At 43.7% G+C, this 25,943-nt stretch overlaps 1 protein-coding gene across 1 annotated transcript in view; it reads left to right on the plus strand.

The window, feature by feature from the left end:
* LOC105492320 (ANKH inorganic pyrophosphate transport regulator) overlaps positions 1 to 25,943 on the plus strand; it is a 155,269-nt gene that overhangs the window by 85,498 nt on the left and 43,828 nt on the right. The window contains exons 2-3 of the mRNA XM_011759333.2: positions 12,632 to 12,848; positions 23,612 to 23,730. Of these exons, the coding sequence (XP_011757635.2) occupies positions 12,632 to 12,848; positions 23,612 to 23,730 (336 nt within the window). The remainder of the gene's footprint in view (positions 1 to 12,631; positions 12,849 to 23,611; positions 23,731 to 25,943) is intronic.

Genomic DNA, 25,943 nt, shown 5'->3' on the forward strand with positions numbered 1-25,943 from the left:
TTGTTTATGGAGTTGGTGCTGGTGTTTCAAAATTTGGGCAGAATCTTGAGGTATTAACTAATCAATACCATTTGAGAACCATCTCTCTTTATAAGTATAAAAAATCAGGAAATGTGAGCATTTCACTAACAGGAAAGCTGCGAGATTGAGGTGGGGAATAAGCATTCTTAAATGGCACAGGAAGCGTTGGGGTTTAAATACACTACAACTTTCATGGTAGCAATCCTTTCTTGTCAGGCCTTCTACCATCTTTAATTGAGGTTAAATGTAGCTGGGTGAATAAGCTTCATGTTTCATGAGCGATCAGGAGGATTCAAAGAGGGTCTTAGGACACTTAAGTCTACCCCTTCATGACGGAGCATATTTTCATATTAAGAGGTCATACGGGAAAATGCTTTTTGTTTTCTCCTGACGTGTTGAAGACACCAACAGGAGAAAGGTGAGTTAGCCAAACGTCGTCATACCCTGCCTAGTTGTTTGTCCCTGTTCTTTATGGAAGCTCCTCCCCAGGTGTGGGAGGTGACTGAAAACACCAGTGTTGTATTTTGGACTTGCCCAATGTTGTCTTGGGGTTTTCAGGAAGCACTAAATATGGACAGCACCACACAGAGCAGTCACTTTGACTCCTAGAGGGACCAGGTTCCATTTGACTGCTGCTCCCCCTGAACCACAACCTCATGTGTGGGCGTGAAGTTCTTGGCTGAAGCTCTAGCTAAACAGAGTGAGGGAGTCTCATTTAGAGCTGTATAGATCCCTGGGAAAATAAAGCATGGCTGGAAAACTACCGGGAAGACAAATGATCCAATTTAACCCAAGCCACTTTTCAAAACTCAGACCAGCAGAACAATAACAGTGGAAAATTACAGGAACCCAGGCTCCTTGAGAGGACCGAAATCCAAAATTGCTGATTCTCCTCATCTTTGGAAGAAGCTCTTCTCACAGGTAACTGTGCCTGCACATGTACTTCCGACTTTTCCACGGGTCCACACATGTACAATTTCTGAGGACTTAGGGTGTAAGGCAGGTTTTAAAACTAGATTTCATCTACTACAATGGTCAGTTTCCTTGATGTCATCATAAGTATAATGAGATCGTTGAAGCTGTAGATGGAGGAGTTGTCTTTTGTCAAAAGGATTAGATAGCAGCCCAGGCTGGTTCCGAACGAGATAAAATAATTACCTGGCTCTTAGGTATCATTGTTTTTTCTAGTCCAGGATGAGGCAAGTGAAGGAAGTATTCATCTTACTGAAAGTCAAAAATGCAACTTTCAACATTTCACATAATAATCTCTTGCTATTTTAGGGAACAGTATCAGCTTCCAACTGGACACCCTTTTTTGTGGAAGAATTTGAAAAGATGTTTCCATATGAGAAACATGATTTTGTTTTGTTTTGTTTTGAGACAGAGGCTAACTCTGTTGGCTAGGCTGGAGTACAGTGGTGCGATCTCAGCTCACTGCAACCTTGCCTCCCGGGTTGAAGCGATTCTCCTGCCTCAGCCTCATGAGTAGCTGGGATTACAGGCATGTGCCACCACGCCCAGCTAATTTTTGTATTTTTAATAGAGACAAGGTTTCGCCACGTTGGCCAGGCTGGTCTTGAACTCCTGACCTCAGGTGATCCACCCAGCTCGGTCTCCCAAAGTGCTGGGATTACAGACGTGAGCCACTGCGTCTGGCCCTTGATTTTATTTTCTAACCATGTGGTCATGAATGTGCATAACAAGGTCAGCACCCAGCAGCCCTTGGCAGGTCCTGACTTGCATGGTCACCTCTCTTGAACGCCCTATCGCCCGTCCAGGCACCCATCATTCACAGTGAAAGGTGGTTCTCTGTCAGCGGCACACTCAGCTTCTCCAGGGTCTGGTCAGAAAAAAAAAAAAAAAGCTGTTATCCTTTGAATGTGAACTTCTGATTTCCTCCTCATGGCGACTAACTTCTGTTACAAGATTTGACTCCATAATGGAACAGCTTGTCCTCTATCCCAATTGACATCCAAAAAGAGTTGAAAAAAGTCTTTACTTTCACTTTACACCAAGGCAGCTAATTATGTGGCCCATTGCTGCATTCTGTTCATGTCCGTGTGTCTGCAGTTAAGCAACCTGGGTGCTCAGTGTGGCTTGGTGGAAATGGTCATGGAAGACCTACCCATCTATTGAGAAGTGATCAGAACTACATGAATAGGTACAGTGACATTGTCAGCACTTTGCTTATTTTAAGTTCATAGATTCTACCCAAAAAAAGTATGGGTTTTTCATTCAGAAGTCTAAACCTACAGTTAGAAGACTTTATTTACGAATGGCCAGACATAAGTTTTGTATCACAGTTAATACACATTCGTTTGTACATGTATTGGGTTTCAAGCATTGTGCTAAGTAAATGCAGAAAAACTGGTGACAAATAAGCCGAGTCCCTGCCTCAAGGAGGTAACAGACTGGTGATATGGGTGGTCGGGTGAGCAGGTAACCGCTGTACACCCTGATGAGGGCAATAACAGGGTCTCGGATCTGCACAGGGGGCTGCAGAGCACAGAGGAGGGAAGACAAGAAAGAGAGGGGGAACTAGAGGATGTTGGGAGTCAAGAGAGGGTTTCTTAACAGGATGGAAGAGACTTTTGCCTGTGTAAACACTGATGAGAAAGCCAGTCAAGTAGCAAAGATCAGACAAAAAAAAGAAGAAGATGGTGGATTTGAACAAGGCTCCTGAAACAGTCAGAGGAACATAAAGGTAGAGCCCCAGATGGATGGCCCCACTCTCACCCTGGTCAGGCCCACCTTTCTTTTGTGACAGGAGGGAGGAGGTGAGGAAGAGCTTAGGTCATATGTGTTTCGTTGAGTTTTGTAGTTTCAGAGAGAGAAGCAGTAAAAAATTTAGTTTCTACCGGATGGATTCCACATTCCAGATGAATAAGAGGTGAGGTTATCTGCTGAGTAAGAAGGAGTGCATCTCAAAGTCTTCCCAGCTTAAGACTACTGAGAGCTGGGAATGGGAAAGACTAGAGAGGTAATTGGGCAGCTGACAGCATGCGGGGGGCGTTGGAAACCATGAGTGAGCAGTGGCAGCAGACTGTGTGGCTGTGTGTTCATTTCCAGCAACTCTCAAAGCCCAAGTAGAATTCTACAAATACAGTTAAGGGTGGAATAGGTCAGTCAGGTGAATCCAAGGCTAGAGATTTGCAGGCAGTGAGTCGTGGGTTTTGGCAAGGGTGGGGTTAAGTGATGACCCTGAAGTGCAGGCTGCAATAGTAAGGAATGGAAGACAGGAGGAGCAATGAGAGGGAAAGTGGGGAGTCGAGAGAGTGCCAAGCTTAATGAAGTTTAGAATCGAGGGAGTGGGAGAAACAGAGAGAGCTGAAAGGGCAGAAATTGCAGCCGGAGATTTTAACTGAAATTTGAGAAGTGGAGCAACTCTGGATGATGAAGGCAAAGGTGTGGCCACAAGAGTGGGCGCTTGAAGCAGAGTAGAGAAGGACACTGGCATGCATGAAGTCAAAGAACTCAGAGGGCATTGGGTGGGTTGACCAGATGGATATTGAATTGCCTTCCCTGCAGAGTTGAGATGCAGAGGAGACTCTGAGCCAAGTGGCAGGGTCCCCAGTGAAAATCGAAGGGACTAGAAGGGATTGACTTCTCCATTTGGAACTCTAAGATGAGAGAGGAATATGGCTAGGGGTATGAATCTCAAAAAAGCAGGGAGTTTACAGGAGAGCAGAGATGCATCGGCTGGAATGGTGTGGACAGCAAGAATGCACACCTACCTCCAGGACTGCAAGGATCTGGAGGACCCCAGGCCGGGTGCTGCAGGTGCCCTCACCCTCCTGTTGCCCAGCTCTGGGGTTGCCAGGAATTTCGGCTGCTGGGTGGACAGCAGCAGTCAAAGGCCACATAGTGCCATCTCAGGTGGAGGTGACACAAGTGGCAGAGGCAGGGAGGTGCTGTTCATTGGAGCAGGACTGCAGGGCATTTGCTCAGGGCCTTATAACCACGATGGAACCTGCAGGAAGCATGGGAAGGAACATTCTCTTCCAAAGGCCCAGAGGAATCAGACTAGGTGACCACTCTGTTACTGTGGCCGGGGTGGGCTCATGGGCCCAACTTATGTACTGAACCCCAAAAGATAATCTGTCTACACATCAGTGCTTCGTAGGTTTCCCAGACAGGAGATGAGCTGAGCAGTTTGTACACCAGACCTCTCAGGGAGGATGGGTTACCACCTGGACCCATGTCCCAGGGGCACAGCACTCCTTCCCACTTGCAAGAAATGCTTGTTGCTAGCATGAGCATAAAATGACTGGCAGGATCGGGGGTGAATTGGGCCTCCTGTCCTGAGGAATCTCAGACTGCACTATAAAGATATTTCCGGTCTCTAGATCTGAAGTTTACAATGTTGGCATCTCTTTTGGGATTTAATGATCTAGACAGCTCATACCAGGGAGATCAGTTCATATCTGTGGGATTTGGTAAACATTTCCGTGGAGGTTATATATTTTACTTTTTAATATCCTGTGGTTTTGTTAACTTACTGTGGAAAAAATAAATCAGGCAACAGAACACAGTGAACCTGGTAGATACTGGGAGATACAAAGCCCTGCATGACCCACTCAGTGCTTTCTGGACCCAGATATGTTTGGGGTTTTTTGTTTGTTTTTGTTTTCGAGATGGAGTTTTGCTCTTGCTGCCCAGGCTAGAGTGCAATGGCGCAATCTCAGCTCACTGCAACCTCCTCCTCCCGAGTTCAAGCAATTTTCCTGCCTCAGCCTCCAGAGTAGCTGGGATTACAGGCTCCTGCCACCATACCCGACTAACGTTTTTTGTACTTTTAGTAGAGAGAGGGTTTTGCCATGTTTGGCAGGCTGGTCCCAAACTGCTGACTTCAGGTGATCCACCTGCCTCAGCCTCCCAAAGTGCTGGGATTATAGGTGTGAGCCACTGCCCCGACCCCAGATATGTTTTTAAGTCAGCCATTCCATGTTGCTAAGTACCCATTGTGTAAAGAAGACAGATCTGAAATGCCTTGTGCCGTGCATCTGGGGCCAGACCCAGGCTGTGATTAAAGGGCAGCTTCATATTTACAATTGTTGGAGTGCTGTTAAATCTGGCTCTAATCTAAAGTAAAGTGTCTTTACTTTGGAAGCCCCATGAATGTTTAGAGACTCGCCTTTAAACAGTGAACCTCTGCCCTGGTGAATGTCTTGGCCATCTGCCTCAAGGCCTAATTCATGCTGGAGACATCCTAGACACTTTTTTAGCTGAATTTCATGACCATAGCTATTCCTCTTTACCAGACAGAGCAACTTCTTCCTGGTGTTGGCTAGAGATGCAGCAGTATTTGGGATTGACATTAACCGAAGAACACTTCCTATCTAACTGACTGAACTACAGCACACTCTCAACACCGACATGACCGAGAAGGCTCCCCACATCCTTCGTATGTTTAGATTTACTCCTAGTGCACTGTGGGGCTGAAGCGTGGACTCTTTTTTCCTATCTCAGTTCTTTCTACATGATCTCGTTCAGTCCCCTGGCTTTAAATTCTACCTGTAGGCCGATGACCTCCAAATATATATCCACAGCCCAGACAGACCCTCCGGACTCCAGACTCACAGAGCTGAGTCTCTCACACAACTTCTCTCTTTGGAATCCTAATGGGTATCTCAAATCCAATATGAGGCTGCCAATGGAGCTCTTGCTTTTTCCTCTGAAACCTTCCCTCTCTCATTTCCTCAACCCAGAGAATTGCTGCAGCGCTTGATGAGTGACTCAAGCCAGAAAGCTCAGCAGTCGTCATCAGGTTCTGCCTCTTTCTCATGCCCGGGAGGATGTGGGGGGCGGCCCCCTGCCCACGCTCTGCTCCCTGGGAAGAATCGTGGGAAGCATGAGCCAGGCATCAGGACCCAAGCCAAGTGTAGTCCCTGCCACACCCATTTGCTTTCCCTCCCACGAGCTCTCCAGTCAGGCCACTCTACCTCTCCACTACTCACCTCGCCCAAGCCGCACCTTGTCTGGCCTGGGTTACCGTGAGGCCCTTGGCCTCTGTGTCTCGCATCCCTCTCCAGCCCACTTCTATCACCAAGGCCAGTGGCAGCCCCTGTCCCGCTTCTGCCTAGACCTTTAATGGCTTCCCACTGCTCTTCCAGCAACATACATGTTCTTCACCACCACCTAGAATGATCTCACCATTGCCTGCTTTTCCAGATCCACCTTCTACCCGTCTCTATTTCTCTTACTGGCCTCCCTTCTGTTCCTTAAACATACTAAGCCCTCCTGCAGGCCTGAACCTGCCTCCAGCTCTTTATGCACCTGGCTCACTCTTGGTCTTTGGGTCCCAGCTCAAACATCACCTCTTTAGAGGGGTTGCCTTGTCTACCTAAATGAGCTCCTGCAAAAAATGTCCAGCCATTGGCATATAGCAGGCCCCCTTATCCATGGGTTCACATCTGCAGGTTCAGCTACCTGCAGTCAACCAGAGTCTGAAAATTGTGCAGTATTTTGAGAGAGAGACCACATTGACATAACTTTTATTACAGTATATTGTTATAATTGTCCTATTTTATTATTGTTGTTGTTACTCTTACTGTGCCTAATTTATAAATTAGACTTTGTCATGCTTTGGGAGGCAGAGGCAGAAGGATCACTTGACCCCAGGAGTTTGGCCGAAACCAGCCAGGGCCACACAGCAAGACCCCAACTCTATAAAAAAATTAAATAAAAATAAAAAATTAGCCAAGTGTGATGGTGCACACCTGTAGTGCCAGCTGCTCGGGAGACTGAGGCAGGAGGATCGCTTGAGCTCAGGAGGTTGAGGCTGCAGGGTGAGCTGTGATTTTGCCACAGTACTACAGCTTGGGTGACAGAGAAAGGCCCCATCTCAAAAAAAAAAAAAATGGGACTTTATCACAGGTGTGTGTATGTATAGGAAAAAACATAGTATATATAGAGTTGGGTACCATCTAAGGTTTCAGGCATCCATTGGGGGTATTAAAACATACTTTCTGTGAATAAGGGGCACCTATGTATTTTTTTGTCTTCAGTACATATCACGGTAAATGTTTATTCTATTTGTATACATTTTATTTCATTCTTCCAAATATTTATTGATCATCTATCTTGAGATGCCCCCTGCCCCCAGGTTGCAGGTCTGTGGATGTAGCAGTGAAATGAAGGTCTCTGCTTCCTGGAGCTTACATTCAGGTAGGGCAGTCAGTTGAGAAAATAAATAACAAGTAAAGTTGTGATACAACGTTAGGAAGTGAACATGTGATGATGAAAAACAGGGTGAGCAAACAGAGACAGATAAAGCAAACAGTAGGTAACTGAAGGATGTGTAATAACTTAATGATTAGCCAGGCATTGTGGCGGGCTTCTGTAATCCTAGTTACTCGGGAGGCTGAGGCAGGAGATTTGCTTGAGCCTGGGAGGTGGAGATTGCAGTGAGCCAAGATTGCACCACTGTACTCCAAGCCTGGGCGACAGAGCACAACTCTGTCTCAAGGAGAAAAAACAAAACAAAACAAAAAAATCCTTAATGAATGAGAAGAAATCACCACAAATAAATGGGCGACAGGTGCTTTATTCAATAAGTGCTTTTGAAGTAATAAACTAGTTGGAGGCAATTAGTTTTAATGCATAACTCACTTCCTAAGTTTCAGGGAGATTAAAAAGTGTGCAAATGAAGCTGTAAATTAGAACAAAATTATCCTATCTATGGCGGGGTAAGAATGGCAAATCCAAAAGCATAGAAAAAAAACTCCATAAAATGATTGACAGACTGCATGATAACAATGTTTCTGGTATCAAAAGAAAACATGGAACTAAGCAGTGAACACACTGGGGGAAACATTTGCTCCAGATGGGGATAGCAAAGTGCTAGTAATATGAATGTAGCTCATGTCCTCAATTCTGCATCTTTTTTCATGCTTTTGAATGTTTCTTGAAATCAGGATGATTTTCAAATAATGTGTGTATTTAATATGGTCATTAAAAACATGAAATCAATGGCATCTCTTACAAGCAATAATATCTTGCAATTAAAATGTGATTTTAAGAAGTGTTTCTTTAAAAATTAGTTCATACAGTTAGTATGTACACTTAAGTTCTCCGTAAAAAATAGCCAATTCATTCGTGCATTCAACAAATAATAGAGTGTTTACAATGTCGCCTTGGCAACAAGGTGGTAGGTGAACAGCAGTAAACAAAAGCGGCAAAAATCCTTGCTTTCAAGCGACTGTCAGCCAGCCACTGCTTCGTGCCCTGCGCACTACCAACCTTGCTTCTCAAATCAGTTGGGTTATTTTAGGGAGAGTAAGTACTTTAGCCAAGGCCACTCAGCGGTTAAGTGATAGAAGCAGATTCCAACTCAAGCCTGCATGGCTTTAAACCCTGTGCTCTTCCTCAAATTACCATAATCGTCGGGCTAAATAAAACTTTCTCACTTCATCTCACTGACAGAGCTCTCATTACCTGGGCCCTCTCTCTTCCCACCTGCCTCAGCACTGGCTTGAGGACTCAAGTTCGGAAACTGTTGGTGGAAATAGAAAGCATTTCAGTGGATGCCTCAGCCCAGGCTGGTGTGTTTTTAGCAAAAAAAATAAAGAATGCTTTGCCAAGAAGACACATAAAATGTCTAGTCCTCCATTATTTAGGTGCCCTATGAGATGCTTTTAAAATTTTGCTAAATAATAGATATCATCCAAGATTTAACACATTCAAGCAATAAAAACAAGTAAACAATTCACAATCCTAGATTTTGGGAAGGATGGGAAAGAAAACAAACCATACACTATTCTTGACGTCTGACAAATAGGTGATTAGAAGCTGTCCTAAATGGAATTCTCTAGAAGCAAAACCTGTGTGTAGGGGAGGAAGCAGGGTAGGTGGTGGGGAAAAGTGAAGCGACGATGTGGTCCCCACTGGAGACTGGCTTCACCCTGATCCCAGGGAGAACTCTGGAGCATGAATTGTACCACAGTGGTCCTACTTGCAGGCAGGACACTGATCTTATACACTCGGGTGGCTGCGTGCTGGTTGGATCTATGGTGGACGCGTCAGATGAGTTTCACTAATGCAAAGTGGCTAGCAGTACTTCTCCCTGACAAGAAGACACCTGTGAGCCGTTAGTGGCCAACTCCCAGCATCTGGGGATGGGTCCCCTGCCAGGTAAAGGATAGGGGATCTGGGTGAGACACCAACAGTGTCCCCTGCAGAAGGCCAAAGGGAATTAATTTGGTAGATTGTCAAGTGGTAAGTTTTGCACATAGACAGGAGGAGCCCGTAGACTAGAGATGTTTGTTGAACACAGGCACTTGATATAAAGGAGGTTTTTGGTTTTTATTTTGTTTTAGGGTGTTAATGTATTCCATCAGGGAAAAGTTGTTTCTAAGAAAGGCGTCATGGCAGGTGTGCTCTGCAGAGGCTGAGAAGGTTCTTATGGAAGTTTTCACCGTTATTAGTGGAAAAAAGGAAAACAATTAGAGATAAAATTGGAAACAATTATCAGAAGCTAGCTTATATAATACCAACTGAGTCAGAAAAATGATAATGAGTTCCTACGGCTAGCATACATTTTTATTCTAGATTTTTTTTTAATTGTATTTTCACATTGGTATTTTCCTGTAAACGCATTTTTCCTAACAGTGCTTTGCAGAGAATGTCAACCCTTAAGTTCTCATTCTACTAGTCAGCTGTGTCTCCTGGTGAAGGAATGAAACAAAGGCACAGAATGTGAAGCCGTTGGGTTTTGCCAAGTAGCTCTGCCAGCGCTTCTACCGAAGTCTGCTGACGCTGGATTACATGTAGGCCCACAAACTACATCACCCCTTGAAACTAAGGAATAACTTGAAGAGTAACATGAAATACCTCCTTTCATAGATTCTGAGGCACACTCCTTCCACCTCCATATTTTAGCAACTCGGAAATCTGGATACATTTTATAATCAATGACATCCAATTACAATTGGGAATATTTTGTCTTTTTTCTTTTTTTGGAGTGCAGTGACACGATCTCAGCTCATCGCAACCTCCACCTCCCAGATTCAACTGATTCTTCTGCCTCAGCCTCCAGAGTAGCTGGCATTGCAGGCTCGCACCACCACACTCAGCTACTTTTTGTATTTTTAGTAGAGATGGGGTTTCACCATGTTGGCCAGGCTTGTCTTGAACTCCTGACCTCAAGGGATCTGCCCACCTCGGCCTCTGGAAGTGCTGGGATTACAGACGTGAGTCACCGTGCCCGGCTGGAACATTTTTTCTTTCTTAGTGGCATATAACTAATAATGTACCTTACTGTTGTGTCAGACCCATATTGACTTCAGTAAGGATGACACCACATTCAAGAGGCCAGAGACGAGACCCGGAGCCAGTGATTGAGACCTAAACCCTGTTTACCGAGGGGACTTACATACAGGGATGTCCAGTGGTGGCAGGCCCGACAGGAGAGCTGCTACCATTTGTAAAAAGCATGCAGTTTATGTAGATCAGGTGCATCAGCATTCTTAGGGTATGTTTAAGTTATTATTCTTATCAGGTGCATCTACCATGCAGGGTCATTCTCAGGGTGTGCTGAAGTTATTGCTATCAGATGTATCTGCCATATGCTTACAGTCTATAGTATCAGATTCAGTGAAACACAATGGTGGATTGAGTTTACTTTGTTTTGTTATAATGTAGTATGATTCTCATATATGTTTGAAGATGAGTTCTTGAATCTTTTGTTGTATTCAGTCTCCTCTTTCAAGCACCCATTGGCTCCTTTGGTATTATTGAGATTAGCTTTACCCAGTATAGCAAGGTAGCTCTCAGACTATGGCTATAACCATATACTTGTAGGGAAAATTATCAACAGCTGTCTTGATTAATAGAAATAGGAAATAGACAGGAAAAGTGAATTTCTTTCTTCTTCTTTCAGTTTACATAGCAGAGACTGAGTATGAATTCTGTGAATGTGATCGTGTCTCTATTGGATGAGTGACAAATGGCAGGCCAAGACTTTAGCGTATCTTTTTTCTTAAAAATATGTTGTGGATATATGTCATTCTGCATTTGTCAGAATCCACAGAATGTACAATATACCAAGAGTGAGCCCCAATGTAAACTACATTACACTAGTCACCCCTATCCACAGTTTTACTATACATGGTTACAATTACCCGTGGTTGACCAAGGTTCAGAAATATTAAATGGAAAGTTCCAGAAATAAACAATTTATAAGTTTTAAATTGCATGCCATTCCGAGTAGTGTAATGAAATCTCTCACCATCTTGCTTCATCTCCTTCTCATCACAAGGAGTACAGTAAGATATTTTGAGAGAAAGACCACATTCTTATAACTTTTATTATAGTATATTGTTATAATCTGTTTGATTATTGTTGTTACTCTCTTACTGTGCCTAATTTATAAATTAAACTTTCTCATAGGTATGTATATATAGGAAAAAACGTGGGTACTTTCCATAGTTTCAGGCATTCACTGGGGGTCTTAGAATGTATCCCCTAAGGATAAGAGGGGACTACTGTCTGGTCTTTGAGTAATAATGATGTATCAGCGTAGATTCGTTGATTGTAAGACATGTACCACTCTGGTGTGGGATGTTGATAGCAGGGGAGGCTCCGTGTTTGTGGGGGGCAAAGGATATGTGGGAACGCTCTGTACTTTCCGCTCAATTTTACTATGAACCTAAAACTGCCTTGAAAACAGTCTGTTTTTTACAAATATATAACTATACAGAAAGCCTGCTCTTCTGCATAGTTGCCTGTTCCTAATGACAGAGGCAGTGTTCTAGAGGCATTTCAGTCGGAAAGCTGTCGCTATCTGGACATCCATTCCCACTGGTCTGCTGTTACTCATTTGTCTACGGGGTGGGAAAGTTAGTTTGGAAGTACCATCCCAACAAGGCCTGCAGTGCCTAAGAGGGTCTGTCTTGGAGGGTGTCTAAAGTATTCAGGGTATTTTACGACCGCATCTTCCTGTATAACCATTATCCAAAAACATTTGTTTTTTAGTCTAAAGGTGTTCTTTTCATATGTGTCTGCATAGAGCTCAGGAACGTATTTCAGGCCAAAATGTAGGAATCAGGTAAACAACATGCACTAATGAAGAATATAATAAATTCCTTCAGTACTTTTTTCATAGCATAGAACTCTGCTATGAAGAATACATAACGTATACCAAGTATTTAAGATTACATGTACACACATGAACACACACACCCCCCTTCTTTAAAGAAAAAAGAACCCATCCCCTTGATATAAACCGTTAGACTCATTTCCAGCGTGTCTGTTGCCATTATGTCGATTCAGCCTGCAAACAAAATTTAACATTTTAGTTTTTTAAAAAAATCAACTTTTAACCAAAACTTCTTAGAATTATTTTTCAATATTAGCATAAACTATTTGTTGGTGTTTTGCTATTATTTTAACTGCAGTGGACAGGTATCTCCTTCACAAAAAGAAACTCAAACTGAAGCTGATGTAGATGAAAATGAAAACCAATCACCTTTATCCAATTATATGAGATGTACCCTATAAGTTCTTCATGTTTCTATAGAAACGTGATCTGCTAAGTTTCATCTTAGAGGTATGATTCCCCAGAGAAGAGACAACGTTTCTAATACTTGTGGGTTTTTTTCCCCCTTCCCAGGCCTTGAACCGGGGCATTGCTGCTGTCAAGGAGGATGCAGTTGAGATGCTGGCCAGCTACGGGCTGGCGTACTCCCTCATGAAGTTCTTCACGGGTCCTATGAGTGACTTCAAAAATGTGGGCCTGGTGTTTGTGAACAGCAAGCGAGACAGGACCAAAGCCGTCCTGTGTATGGTGGTGGCCGGGGCCATCGCTGCCGTCTTTCACACACTGATAGGTGAGGCCGCCGACCGCCACTGACGAATCTAGCTTTGGCAATTTCTTATTCCTTTTCATTGATTTAAATATATTTATTGAGATAAGTGGTTTCTTTACTAATTATCACATTTCTTATGAAATGTTCAGGGAATAGAAGGAAAGTGCTTGTGCTCCTAGCTTAAGACAATAATGTGTTTTTTCTGGGGAGCTGTAGTTTTTGTGTCTCTGATTCCCAAAGTAAAAGAGAGTGATTTCATTAGTAGGCGATTACACCTAGGAATAACATTTGGTAAGGCCAATAAAATAGCAGGTGCTTTAATTAGAGATACGTGTGCATCACTGTACTGGGTCATTGAATCTTAAGAATAAAAATAGAATGACTGTTATTTAGAATTAATGCTTATCAGCAGTGAGAACAAATGACAGATTGTTCTATTTATTACATTAATTTGTTCTAGGATCTTATTCCATTTTATTCAAAAACAAGACTAAATACTTTTGTCATAGCATTCTTTCCATGACACAACAGGAAAGCTGTATCGTACATACAGTGACTGGCCTCCAGTTTAACCAAGACCCTGGAAAAGCAGCTCTCCTTCAGGGCTGGAGTCCTGCTGCTGCTGCTTTCGTGCTGGGAGTAAAGCCTTAAGGACGTGATTTCTGAATGTCTTGGCTTTAAAGCAGCTTTGCTTACCTGGCATAAAAATTGAGTGGTACCTCTATTGAAGCCAGTTACATAAAACACTGTGAATGACACTTCATAAACCCATTGTGTACCTCAAAATTGTTGCTGATTGTATAAAACGCATGGCTGTCAGTGGTGAATAAAGGAACCAAAAGATTAACCCAGACCATTTGCAATGTGTTTGCATGGCAGCTAATGCTTACTCATATAACTGCAAATCTGAATGTAAATAAGGAAAGACCTTTGCGGTTTTCCTTTTTAATGTGGCATAAAATTTTGTGCTAAGAGCAGTGTGGAAGAGAGTGTGTCTGCTGATGGACCAGACACTCAGCCAAAGCGTTGATATTGATCCTTTAATTTGTGCTTAGAGCTTCAGGGCATGGAGTAAAGAGGAGCTGCCTCTGATATCCTCAGTTTATGCCCTAAATGCTGACCGTGGACTGAGTATTTGCACAGGTACCTGTATTTGAAGTAAATTTCTGCTACATTTGATGTGAGCCATTTTCAAAGAGTACATGTACAGTATTTGGAAAAAAAAAAAAAAGCCATATATTTTGTAAAATAAGGGGCTTCCTTAAATGAGCAAATGAGTTCCCTTTGCTGCTAGCTCTTTTTTTACTTGGACTTATGAATAATCCAACATTCCCTATTTAGCCATGGTTGAATGAGACTTTGGGACTAAACAGCTAGTTATCAGTTGTCAGTAATTCTGGAAGAGAAAAGCTAAGCATCCCGTGTTATTGCAGTTGTTGGGAAGAAAAGGTGGTCATTGAAATAAAAATCAGTGTCATTTTAGCTTTTCAATTTTAAAATATAATTACAAAATTTTAAATTTAAACCAAAATGGTTTTCTGTATCTCATATATATTTAATAATCATTATTCGTTTTTATACTTCTGCAATCACAGCATTTTTCCATCCACCAAACAAATGTTTTCCACAGTTGCTATGAAAGCACATATGAATTTCTTTGGAACATTTGAAAATCAGATTTTAATGACGTACGCTTTTCTAGAGTGTTGGCCTCCTTACCATCTTCTGCCTAAGTCTTTAGCCACTCTCCTGCCTCTGCCATCTGCTACGTCGGGCATCTTTGCTCACCTTTCTGCCTCCTTCTGTTTTTAGTAATCCTATAAGCTTTTCTATATCCAGATCCTGCCCATTTTCTTTCCCATAACCGTGGCCACAAGTTCCATGATGGGATGTTGCTGTCCCTCCACCCCCTAGCCATTCTTCCCACCGCTTTCCTACGTCATTGAACGTTGCCCTTCCAATGGCAGTCTCTATGCATCACCTATATTTGACGTTTACACCCATTTTCACTTCCTAGTAATCCTGAAAACAGCTACTTATATTTCTACTTCAGCAATCAGCTCCTAGATAACTATGTGTGTGACAGGGGAACACTGAGGTAGATAAAACAGAAAAGGAAATACTCCCAGTATATTTGACTTGAAAAGCCATTGTATGATTTCAAGCAGTCTTCCAATTATATTTGCTGGGGCTGATATTGAAATGAGCATATATTTCCTACATGTACAGCTCCTGGGTGGGGCCTAAGTAAGTACAGGAAGGCTTGTATTGTAAATTCATCATGCTGAATTCAGAGTGGGAATATAAATGAGATACATTGAGGTTTAAATTAATTTCTTTCTAGTCTTTTGTCCAGGCAAAAGTAGTTGAATTGTCTTCAACATTTCTTTAAGTGCTAGTTTCCCATCACCTTAATGAATGTATTTCCTTTTAGCAAGTTCTTCTAATTTTTCAAAGGCATTTATTTTTGACATGTGAGAGCATAGAGCAGGAAGAGATTTTCTTTTTGGGGTTGGGACAGGCCTCATGGATTGAGTCATTTCTCAACCGTCTCTGAAGGATGAGGTGCATTTCAGCACTTTCTTCAATTTGTTTGTTTGTTTGTTTGCTTGTTTCTGAGACAGAGTCTTGCTCTGCTGCCCAGCCAGGAGTGCAGTGGTGCGACCACAACTCACCACAACCTTGACCTCCTGGGCTCGATCAATTCTCCCACCTCAGCCTCTTTAAGTAGCTGGGACTACAGGTGCACGCCACCACATCTGGCTAATTTTTTTTTTTTTGTAGAGATGGGATTTTGCCATGTTGCCCAGGCTGGTCTTTGAATTCCTGAGTTCAAGCGATCTGCCTACCTGAGCCTCCCAAAGTGCTGGGATTACAGGCATGAATCACCACACCCGGCCAGCACAACACTGTCTAATTTTTCCTTATCTTTGTTACAGAACGGAGTCAAGAATTTTCCCTGTGCGCTATAAGGAATATTTTGCTATAGCCATCTAAAATCATCCCAACATGATGTTCTCTATGTTAGACTTTTTCTCCCCAGTCTGGATGAACCTCAACACTTCGTACTTTTCACTGTTTACTAATAATTTACCAATCCCTGGAGGATCTTCTTCACTTACAAGGGATTTCCAGTGCGGACATTACCAGCTCTGAAAAATCAGTTGCAGATGTATCTTCTCACTTTCACTAACGCGGTGTCCCCTCTGTGCATCAGTTAATGGGTCACAGTAGGATGATTGAAATAGGCTCAGGTCAAAGAGCACTAAAAGCTTTTGTAGTGTCATCCCTCATTCACTGGGTTTGCCTCAATAAAGGAAAGAAGGAAGGAACCTTTTACTAGGTCCTTTTCATTAGATTTACTGTAGTTAAGGAATTATTTTTTCTTACATTTCTTTTTTTTTTTTTTCTTGACCCCACTATTGAGCTAGGCATTCTCCCATCTTTGAGAACTTTGCGCTTGGTAGTGGATTTCCCCAGACAAGGCTGGGGTACATTCCACTGATCACTCAGACACTTCCCTGGGAATGCTTGGTGGAGATTGCGAGGGAAAGATGGCCCCAGAGAATGTGCCCAGCAACTCTTCCCGCCCAGCCAAACCTTGTGCAATAAGCCAATAGAGCAGACACTTGGAATTGTGTTGGATTGAGAGAGTTGAAGTCTAGAAGGTCCACCGGACAAGAGTTTTTTTTTTGGTTTGTTTTTGTTTTTTTTTTTTTGAGACGGAGTCTCGCTCTGTCACCCAGGCTGGAGTGCAGTGGCCGGATCTCAGCTCACCGCAAGCTCCGCCTCCCGGGTTCACGCTATTCTCCTGCCTCAGCCTCCCGAGTAGCTGGGACTATAGGCGCCCGCCACCTCGCCCGGCTAGTTTTTTGTATTTTTTAGTAGAGACGGGGTTTCACCGTGTTAGCCAGGAGGGTCTCGATCTCCTGACCTCGTGATCCGCCCGTCTCGGCCTCCCAAAGTGCTGGGATTACAGGCGTGAGCCACCGCGCCCGGCCCACCGGACAAGAGTTACTGTCCATTCTATGCACACCCGTAGCCTGGCTCGAGATACCCAAACTGCACAAGCCTTGGGAGTATTTCTTGGCCCTTGTTGAGCAGCTGCAAGTATCTCTTTTTTAGCTGAACTACAGCCATGATCTGTCATAGACACCATTTTTTAAAACTGCATTGTCCTGCTAGATTCAGTTACAAAACAGAAACGAAGAGTACAGAGCCCAGGGTTTGGCATCACCACACCTTCATTTAGGCCAGTGGTTGTGGTGCATGGAGGAAAGCATGCTGACCTTGCATTTGACTCCATTTGGGTCCAAATTAATTTCACGTGCATGGAAATTAGTATTGCCTAACCTCCTAATTCATGAAGATGTCGAAACCGCTGCTGTGGATTTTAACTTTCTTTACACGTTTATTCTTAACAGTAACCTGTGAGGCCCTTGCCATGTTCTGAAGCTGCCTGGGTAGGCAGCAGAATTCAGGGGAACAAAACTGCAGGTTCCTGTGCCCTTCCAGTGAGCCACTGAAGTAATTTCTGGCCCAGTTCTGTTTGCCAGACTTCTCTTTTCAAACTTTTCCATTATTCATGGGTTATTAACCAGCTCTGTAAAGAGTAAATTAGTATAATTAGCCATAATTTAAACCAACGAGGGTGCTAGGAGTGAACGGACAGTGTCAGTATGGTCTTACAATTTATTGCCATGTAGAAAACCATCCCGATCTTCAGCAGCTCAAAACACAAGCATTTATTTTTGTTTGCAAGACTACAGGTTGGCTGGGTGGATCTTTGGAACTTGACTAGGCTCATGCCTCTGTGGTCAACTGAGGGTCAGGAGGTCGCTCTGCTGACCTTGGTGGGCTCCTTGTTAGCGAACATCCGGCCATCCTAGATGGCCTCTGTTGGAACAGCTGAGCTCTCCTCCATATAGTCTCTCATCCTCCACTAGCTTTGCCTGGGCGTTTTTAGACGGCTCTTTTAGATGGCTGTGGTGATGCTCCAAGTGAAGGGACAGAAGCACACCTGATGGCTTCCTGAGGCCAGGAATCAGAACCAGCCCACCATCACTCCCACCCACACTGCTGACCAAAACAAATCACAGGCCAGCCCAGATTCACGGGGTGGGGAACAGACCTTGACTTTTAGTGTGAGGAGCTGCCAAATCATTTGACAAAGAGTAGGGATATAAGTAGAGGGAAGACTCAGGGATATTTTTGCTACCAGTATATCCCAGTCACTTTATTTACTTATTTATTTATTTGTTTATTTATTTATTTTTTATTTTTTGCTCTGTCACCCAGGCTAGAGTTCAGTAGTGTAATCTCGGGTTATTGCAACCTCTGCCTCCCAGGCTCAGGTGATTCTCCTGCCTCAGCCTCCCAAGTAGTTGGGATTACAGGCGCCTGCCACCATACCTGGCTAATTTTTGTATTTTTAGTAGAGACGGGGTTTCACTGTGTTGGCCAGGCTAGTCTTGAACTCCAGACCTCAGGTGATCTGCCCGCCTTGGCCTCCCAAAGTGCTGGGATTACAGGCGTAAGCCACCGCGCCCAGCCTCCCAGTCACTTCTTTTAGGGGTTATGGATTTCAACATTTATTCAGTCAGCACACTGGGCTAGATCCTGAGAATTCAAACATGAATAAGAAATGGTCTCTAGAAAGAAGCAGATCTCCTGCAATAAATTATTCTGAACTCCACTCCACCAAGTCTTGATGCCAGTGAGACAGAATTCTTGTTCTTGTGTTAAAATTTCACAGTTACTTTACTTACATTGTGCATGGGTTTATCTTCAAGATATCTCTTCAAGATATCTCAAGGTATCTCTTCAAGACCTAGGTGATATTTATGCCTCCCATCCCCAACACTGGACACGTGTTGCCTAGTATAGATTATAGATGGGTGATATTAAATGTCTGTATCCCAGCCCAGATGCAGGAGACTGTCCCCTTCACAGCTGTGTTAGTGTGTGTAGTACCTGATGCATACGAGTCACTCAACACGTATTTATTGAAGTGATTTAAATATGGCCTATCAGCCATATAAACACACATACCTTGGAAATAATACCCTAGAAGCGCAGGGGTGAAATTACCTGCTCCCATGAAAAGCCTCGCAAGCTGGTCACGGTGGGTCAGTAACAGCACCTGTGAGACTTTTAAACATTGAGAACTTGGGAATTTGAATTAGAATAATGGTTCTCAAATTTGCCTATTGGATGTGGAAAAATGTATCTAGACTTATTTCGGTTAATACTGACACTTTATGGTTTGTAACAGCTCCTGGATGAACAGGTTTGAGAACCACTGATTCAGAAAGGGCCTATGGCCCTGGCTGGCTGAGGTCAGTGGACCCGTGAATCTGAAGGGCATTTTCTGTGTCCCTTGTTTAGGAGGGTCAAAGCTGTCGACCTGTAAACAGGTCAAGTCACTGTCTTCTTGCTGTTGCAGTGTCATAAAATTTGTTTACATCTGTTCAAAAACCTTGTTTACTTTTTTTTGTAATGTTCTGCTCTTCATAAGGAATACAGGCTGTTTTAGAACAGTCTTGGTAAGGCAGTTTATAGAAGCTGAAGGTTGCTAAATATTGCTAAGGCAGCTAGCCTGGTAATCATGGACTCTATGCAAAGCACTTTAAACAAATTACCTGCCCCCCACCCCCCCAATAGCTCTAGCTGGAAATAGCTCAGGGGCATGGGAGGGAGGGAGTCGCCCCAAGAGAGTGGGTGAAAACAGTTGTTGGGATTTTATACTCACAGCTCCCAGGGTAAAGTAACCTCTCTAGTTATAATCAGACTCCTCTATCATGTAGGGGAAGCGTAGAAGGACGTTAGAAAACCTGTGAAGGAAAGCTTCTTCCTGTGGCCTTCAAATATGTCCTGGAGTAGCTGAAAGAGGAAGAGACTGAAATAAAAAGAAGTTAAAAGAAGCAAAGGCAGCCTCAAGCCTCATAGGTCCCACAGTACTCTGAAACCCAGGGAGCTAGGACAAGCCCTGGATGCTGAAGAAGGCAAGAGTTTGGGGACACCTTCCCACAGAACCAGGAAGCTGGGCGGGGCTCATCCCCAGGAGAGTAGATGGCGAACGCCCCAGCAGTCCTTAGACCCTGTAAATATTACATGTTTAGCCCGGTTATTCTGCATGAAGGCATGGTTTTTGATGTTTCTGTTAAACTATTGTAATAAGTAGCTACATTTAAGAAACTGAGGTTAAATTATATAGAGAGTTTATTTGGGCCAAGATGGAGGATTGCCACCTGGGACACACTTCCCAGTGGCCTTGGGGAGAGCTCCTTTCAACCTTTGTTACAAGCAGGTTTTTAAAGGCAAAAGGGGCTGGGTGCGGTGGCTCACGCCTGTAATCCCAGCACTTTGGGAGGCTGAGATGGGTGGATCACCTGAGGTCAGGAGTTCAAGACCAGCCTGGCCAACATGGTGAAACCCCATCTCTACTAAAAACACAAAATTAGCTAGGTGTGGTGGCACATGTCTGTAGTCCCAGCTACTTGAGACAGGAGAATTGCTTGAACTCAGTGGGGGAGGTTGCAGTGAGCTGAGATTGCGCCACTGCATTCCACCCTGGGCGAGACAGAGCGAGACTCCGTCTCAAAAGAAAAAAGGCAAAAGGGGACAAGGAATGGGCCAACACGAAGTCGCTTGACGGGAATACTCATTGATTTACGGTATAGGGTATGGATTGTGGTGTCCAGCATATGGCATTTTATGGCTACTTGGCATCAGTTCATCTGGAGCCCACATAGCAAGTGGTTTCAAGGTCATTATTAGCTCAAGGTGGGAGTGAGACGTGACCGCTGTCACACGTCGTCACATTTCAGTGCATCTCTAGGCCTGATAATTAAAGGGGCTGCCCTTCCTCAGATGAGTTTCTTTTTCTTCTCAGCAGGGGGAAGCTTATCTCTGTATTTCTGGGTACTTCAAGCAGACTGCATGCCCTGCTCTCAGCTGCTGAAACTCACATGTCCCATCCGATCTTCCTGCCACCCCAGAGTTTAACATGAAAATAAGCCTCTCTCTCCCTCTCTCAGAAGCTGCTTGTACCTGTGTTCCAGGGCTGCCGTAACAAAGTGTCACAAACCAGGTGGTTTAAGCAACAGAAACTGAGCGTTTCACAGTTCTGGATGCTGGAAGTCTGAGGTCAGCGTGCTGCAGGGGTGGCTCCTTCTGAGAGATGGGAGGAAGACTGTCTTCCAGGCCTCTCCCCTAGCTTCTGGGTGTTCGCTGGCAATCTTTGGCGTTCCTCGGCTTGTAGAAGACTCACCCCGGTTTCTGCCTTCATCTTCACACGGCGTTCTCCCTGTGTGCATCTACCTCTGTATCTGAATGTCCGTTTTGTAAGAACATCGGTCACTGGATTGAAAGCCCACTCTACTCCAGTATGACCTCATCTTCACCAGTTATATCTGCAATGACCTTATTGCTAGATAAGGTCCCATCCTGAGATGCCAGGGGTTAGGATTTCAGCATCTGAATTTTGAAGGGACGTAGTTCAGCTTATAACACTCCCCTTTTACCAATTCCATAGTCCCCAGCTTCAGCCACAGCAGTCAGGTCCCCTCAGCTGGTGTTTTATAGTGACCGTAACCTTCACCAGGGGATTTTAGCTCATGAGCTATTCCTAGCCAGCCCTGTGCTCTTGCACTTGGCATTGTGTTCGTTGCTCTACTCGCCTGGCACAGCTGCCTTTACCATTGCCAGTGGCCTCAGCTGAGAGGTGGGTGTGGGGACAGCGATGTGGGCAAGGTCAGGATGGTCTCCTTGCAGGTCCCTGCACAGTGAACATTTGTTCACTGAATGAAAACACATGTGCAAATAAACAGCAACAGCAACAATAAACTTTGAAAAAAATTTCCAGAGTTCAGCACCCAAAGTTGACCATTTGTATGATTAAGTAACATCTTCATTCTGGCTTTGTGTTTAAGCCAGCTTAGCTCATGTCTGAATGCAATTCTTACCTGGCCGCAAAATCAGACAGGAGCTCTCCCTCCCCGCCTTCCCAGGTCAAACCTCTACTAATCCCCTTTTCGTCTCTGCACAGCTTCTGATCCAAACGACAGGGACGTCACAGCTGCCTCCTTCCATCCATGTCCCTTGCTGTAACTACTCCCATCTTCCCAGGTCTCTTTTCTTTCTGCCACGTGACATGCCCTCTCTTGGATTTCTCTTCTTGATGCCTCAGTGGTTCTGATGGCCCTGCTACCATGACACCTGGCACCTTTGTTCACCTGGCAGCTGACCTTCTGGTTGTTCACCTCTACCCTGCCTGGAAGGACTAGGAGCTTTCCTCCTTCACTCTCCTCGACCTGGCCCACCTCACTCTCTGAAGATTGTAGTCACTCCAGCCTCCCACCTCTTGAAACCACTTACTCACACCTCTAATACCCATAGTTGTAAGAGAATGAAAACTGTAGGCACACCTACTCTTACAACATTCATAAGACACTGTGAAAAACATGAAGATTATTATTTTCTTGTCTTTCTTTTCCTTTCCTTCCCTTTCCTTTCCTTCTCTTTCCCCTTTCCTTCCCTTCCCTTTCCTGTTTCCTATCCTTTCCTTTCCTTTTGTTTTTTTCCCTCCCCTTCCCTCCCCTCCTCTCTCCTCTCCTCTTCTTTTTTCTTTTCTTTCTTATAAAGACAGAGTCTCACTCTGTTACCCAGGGTGAAGGACAGTGGCACGATCATAACTCACTGTACCCTTGAACTCCTGGGCTCAAGCAATCCTCCTGCCTCCACCTCCCAAGTAGCTGGGACTACCGGCATGTCCCACCATGCCTGGCTAATTTAAAAAAAAATTTTTTGCTAGAGACCAAGTCTCTCACTATGTCGCCCAGGCTAGTCTCAAACTCTTAGGCTAAGCAATCTTTCTTCCTCAGCCTCCTAAAGTGCTAGGATTACAAGTGTCACCCATCTTGCCTGGCCTGTTATTTTTATATATAATCTAAACCTCTATCAATGAGCTAAAAAAATAGCTCAATATTTTATTTAACCTTTGGTAATAAGATCTGTCAGGATTCCTGACTAATACATTAGGAGACCTTTCTTCTTCTTCCCTATTCCTATTTGACACATATGCATTCATTCAGCCCGTACTGGCTTACTGCTTACTGTGTTCTAGTCACTGGTAACAAATTCTGATATTGGAAGGACTACAAAAGCACCTCTGCAATGCCATTTTCCAGCATGCAGGACTATACCCTAAGTTGCCACCCTCTTCCCAAAAAGTGAAATAAAAGAACTGGCAAGTGTGAAAAAGCTAGCTTTAAAGTTTTATGGAAAGGCATATTAACATCTAGAAATTTTCTCTTAGTAAATAATTAAGAATATGTGTAAACATTTAGCTTCAAACCTAGCCACCAAGCATTCTTTTGTAGTATCAAAATGATGGAAACCACCTAACTGTGTAACAGTAGGAGACTGGGCAAGCTGATACTCAGCAAACTCTCAAAAAGAAATTCAGTTCATTGAAGGGAATTCAAAGAAATAAAATGTAGAAGCATATCGTGAAAAGATGATCATGGTTTACAAAAGAGTGCGTGTAATACAATCTCATTTTTATGTTAAAACACAGAACAATAAAAGAACTTGGTGATTAGAACCCAGAGCATTAGCTGTGACTCACTCTGGGTAGAGGGATGAGATTATAGGCCATTTTTTTCTATTTGCGTATCTCATTTTTCTGCGACGAACAAATACTACATTTGCTTTTGAAATAAAAAGAATATAAAGATACCCTTTTCTAAATATTTCCACATATGCCTTTTGACCCATTGCAGCTTATAGTGATTTAGGATACTACATTATCAATAAACTGCACCATGTGGACGAGTCGGTGGGGAGCAAGACGAGAAGGGCCTTCCTGTACCTCGCCGCCTTTCCTTTCATGGATGCAATGGTGAGTAGAGAAGATCATTGGCTTTCTTTCTTTTTCTTTAGCTGGTGGTAAAATATACATAATATAAAATTTACCATTTTAGCTATTTTTGTGTGTACAGCTTAATGTCAAGAAGGACATTCACATTGTTGTGTAACCAATCTTCAGAACTCTTCGTCTTGCAAAACTGAGATTCTGTCCTCATTCTGCCCCAGCTCTGGGCAGCCTCCATTCTACTTTGTAACTCTACAAATTCGACTACTTGAGATACCTCAAAAGAGTGGAATCATACAGCACTTGTCCTTTTGTGACTGACTTATTTCACTGAGCGTGTCTTCAGGGTTTATCCATGTAGTCGCAGGTGTCAGAATTTCCTTCCTTTTTAAGGCTGAGTCACTTTCCAGTGAATGTCTAGGCCACATCTTGTGTATCCGTTCATCAGCTGATGGACACTTGCATTGCTTCCGCCTTTGGGTTCTTGTGAGTAATGCTGCTATGAACATGAGTGTGCAAATATCTGAGTCCCTGGTTTTGGTTCTTTGGGGTATATACCCAGAAGTGGAATTGCTGGATCATATGCAAATTTGATTTTTAATTTCTTGAGGAAATAGCGGACTGATTTTCATAGCAGCTATACCACCAGCAGAGTACTCAGGTTCCAATTGTCTGTTGACTTTTAACCAGTCCATCTTGTCAGTGTACTTAATTTTGCCACAAGTTCTGGTAGGTGGCAGGAAAGCCCATTTGAAAATTTTGATGCAGATACACAGTTCTTTTCTGATATACTCAGGATCAAAGGATCAGAATCACTTTCTGATAAACTTACCACTTGTGTGGCACAGACACCCTCAGTTTCAGAGTAAGAATCTGTTGAACATATTGGCAGGGATTCATTATTTTAATAACCAGCTTTACCCCGTTAGCTCAGGGCTGCCCACTTCCATAAATTCTTTGTCATGATACTGAGGAGTGCTTAAACAGCGCTTTCATTCTCTTCTGCTGTCTTATAAATATAAAAAAGACTTAGCAGAAAAGGAAAAAAATAGATATATGTATATGTTTTCCAATAAGGTCCAGTGCTGGAAAGTAAACCTTTCCTTTGGCTCCATTTTGAATTATTCTTGGAAGGAGACTTAAAAATATGTTAGTCTGTATAGTTTTTACCACCCCACCTCAAGTTTATATGCAGTTAGATGCATGATGTAAGTGCATAACTGGCTTCCCTGCAGTGCCTGAATTAGCCCATAGTGGTGGCCCAGTTAGAGAACTGAAGGAAGTGGCCTTTCTGACATCCCTAAAGAGTCGAAGCCCAGCTTCCTGGCCAGGTCCATGCTGTTGCTCTGAGGTCTGTCCTCCCATCTGTGTTAGAAGTGGGACTCTACACACATAGAAGAGTTACAGTTATACGGTGAATTCCAGGAACTCAGGACTGTTAGTAAAAGTGGATTGCAGATTCTTAAGGACCTGGTAGTCCATGTCCCTTCAGCTGTATTTATTTGCCATAAGAGACTTTCTGAAATCAAACAGAACACCAGAGCATTTGTAATTGGTACCCTTTTCTTCCATGTTTCTTCTGTAAGTTCCCCCCAAAACCCTGGTATAACAGCACGAGATGGCTAATAAAAATGAAAATAATGAACATTTATAAGGACTAGATCAACTCCTCCCTCCCCACCCCCTCACACCAGCAGCATGGCGCTGATGTATTGGTTGGAGAGAGAATGTTTAAAGCCAGGAAGCTTATTATATGGTGGCTGTCAGACAACAAAGCCAGCCCACAGCCGTGATTTGCAGATGGGCAGGGAATTAGCTGTTGCTCTGCTAAGTCTTGACGTGGACCTGGGGAATAGACCCTGCTTGTCGCATTGTGTGTAGCTCAGATGAAATGTCATTTCTGTATCAGTCCAAATCAACCTTGAAGGTAAGAAGAGTGATCCTTAAACAGAGCCCGTCATGAACTTGAAACCTTCTCCAGACCTGCTGTTCCCCGGGCTTTTCATCTGCTCCCCTCATAGCACCTTCCTCCTCATCTCCCAAAGTGTCAGGTCAGATCCTGCCCAAACTTGAAGGCAAGAAAACAGTAGACTCTAATCAGTCAGTGAGCGCCGGTAATAACTGTAATAACTCAGACCCAAATGAGAGCCCTCATGATGACGTGCATCACGTGGGAAGGATGCTGCTTTGGGACTGAGATGCTTGAGAGAGAGAGATTGCGTTTCCTCCATTCTTGGTAT

Source organism: Macaca nemestrina, chromosome 6 (genome assembly GCF_043159975.1).
Source record: "Macaca nemestrina isolate mMacNem1 chromosome 6, mMacNem.hap1, whole genome shotgun sequence".
Lineage (NCBI taxonomy): Eukaryota > Metazoa > Chordata > Mammalia > Primates > Cercopithecidae > Macaca > Macaca nemestrina.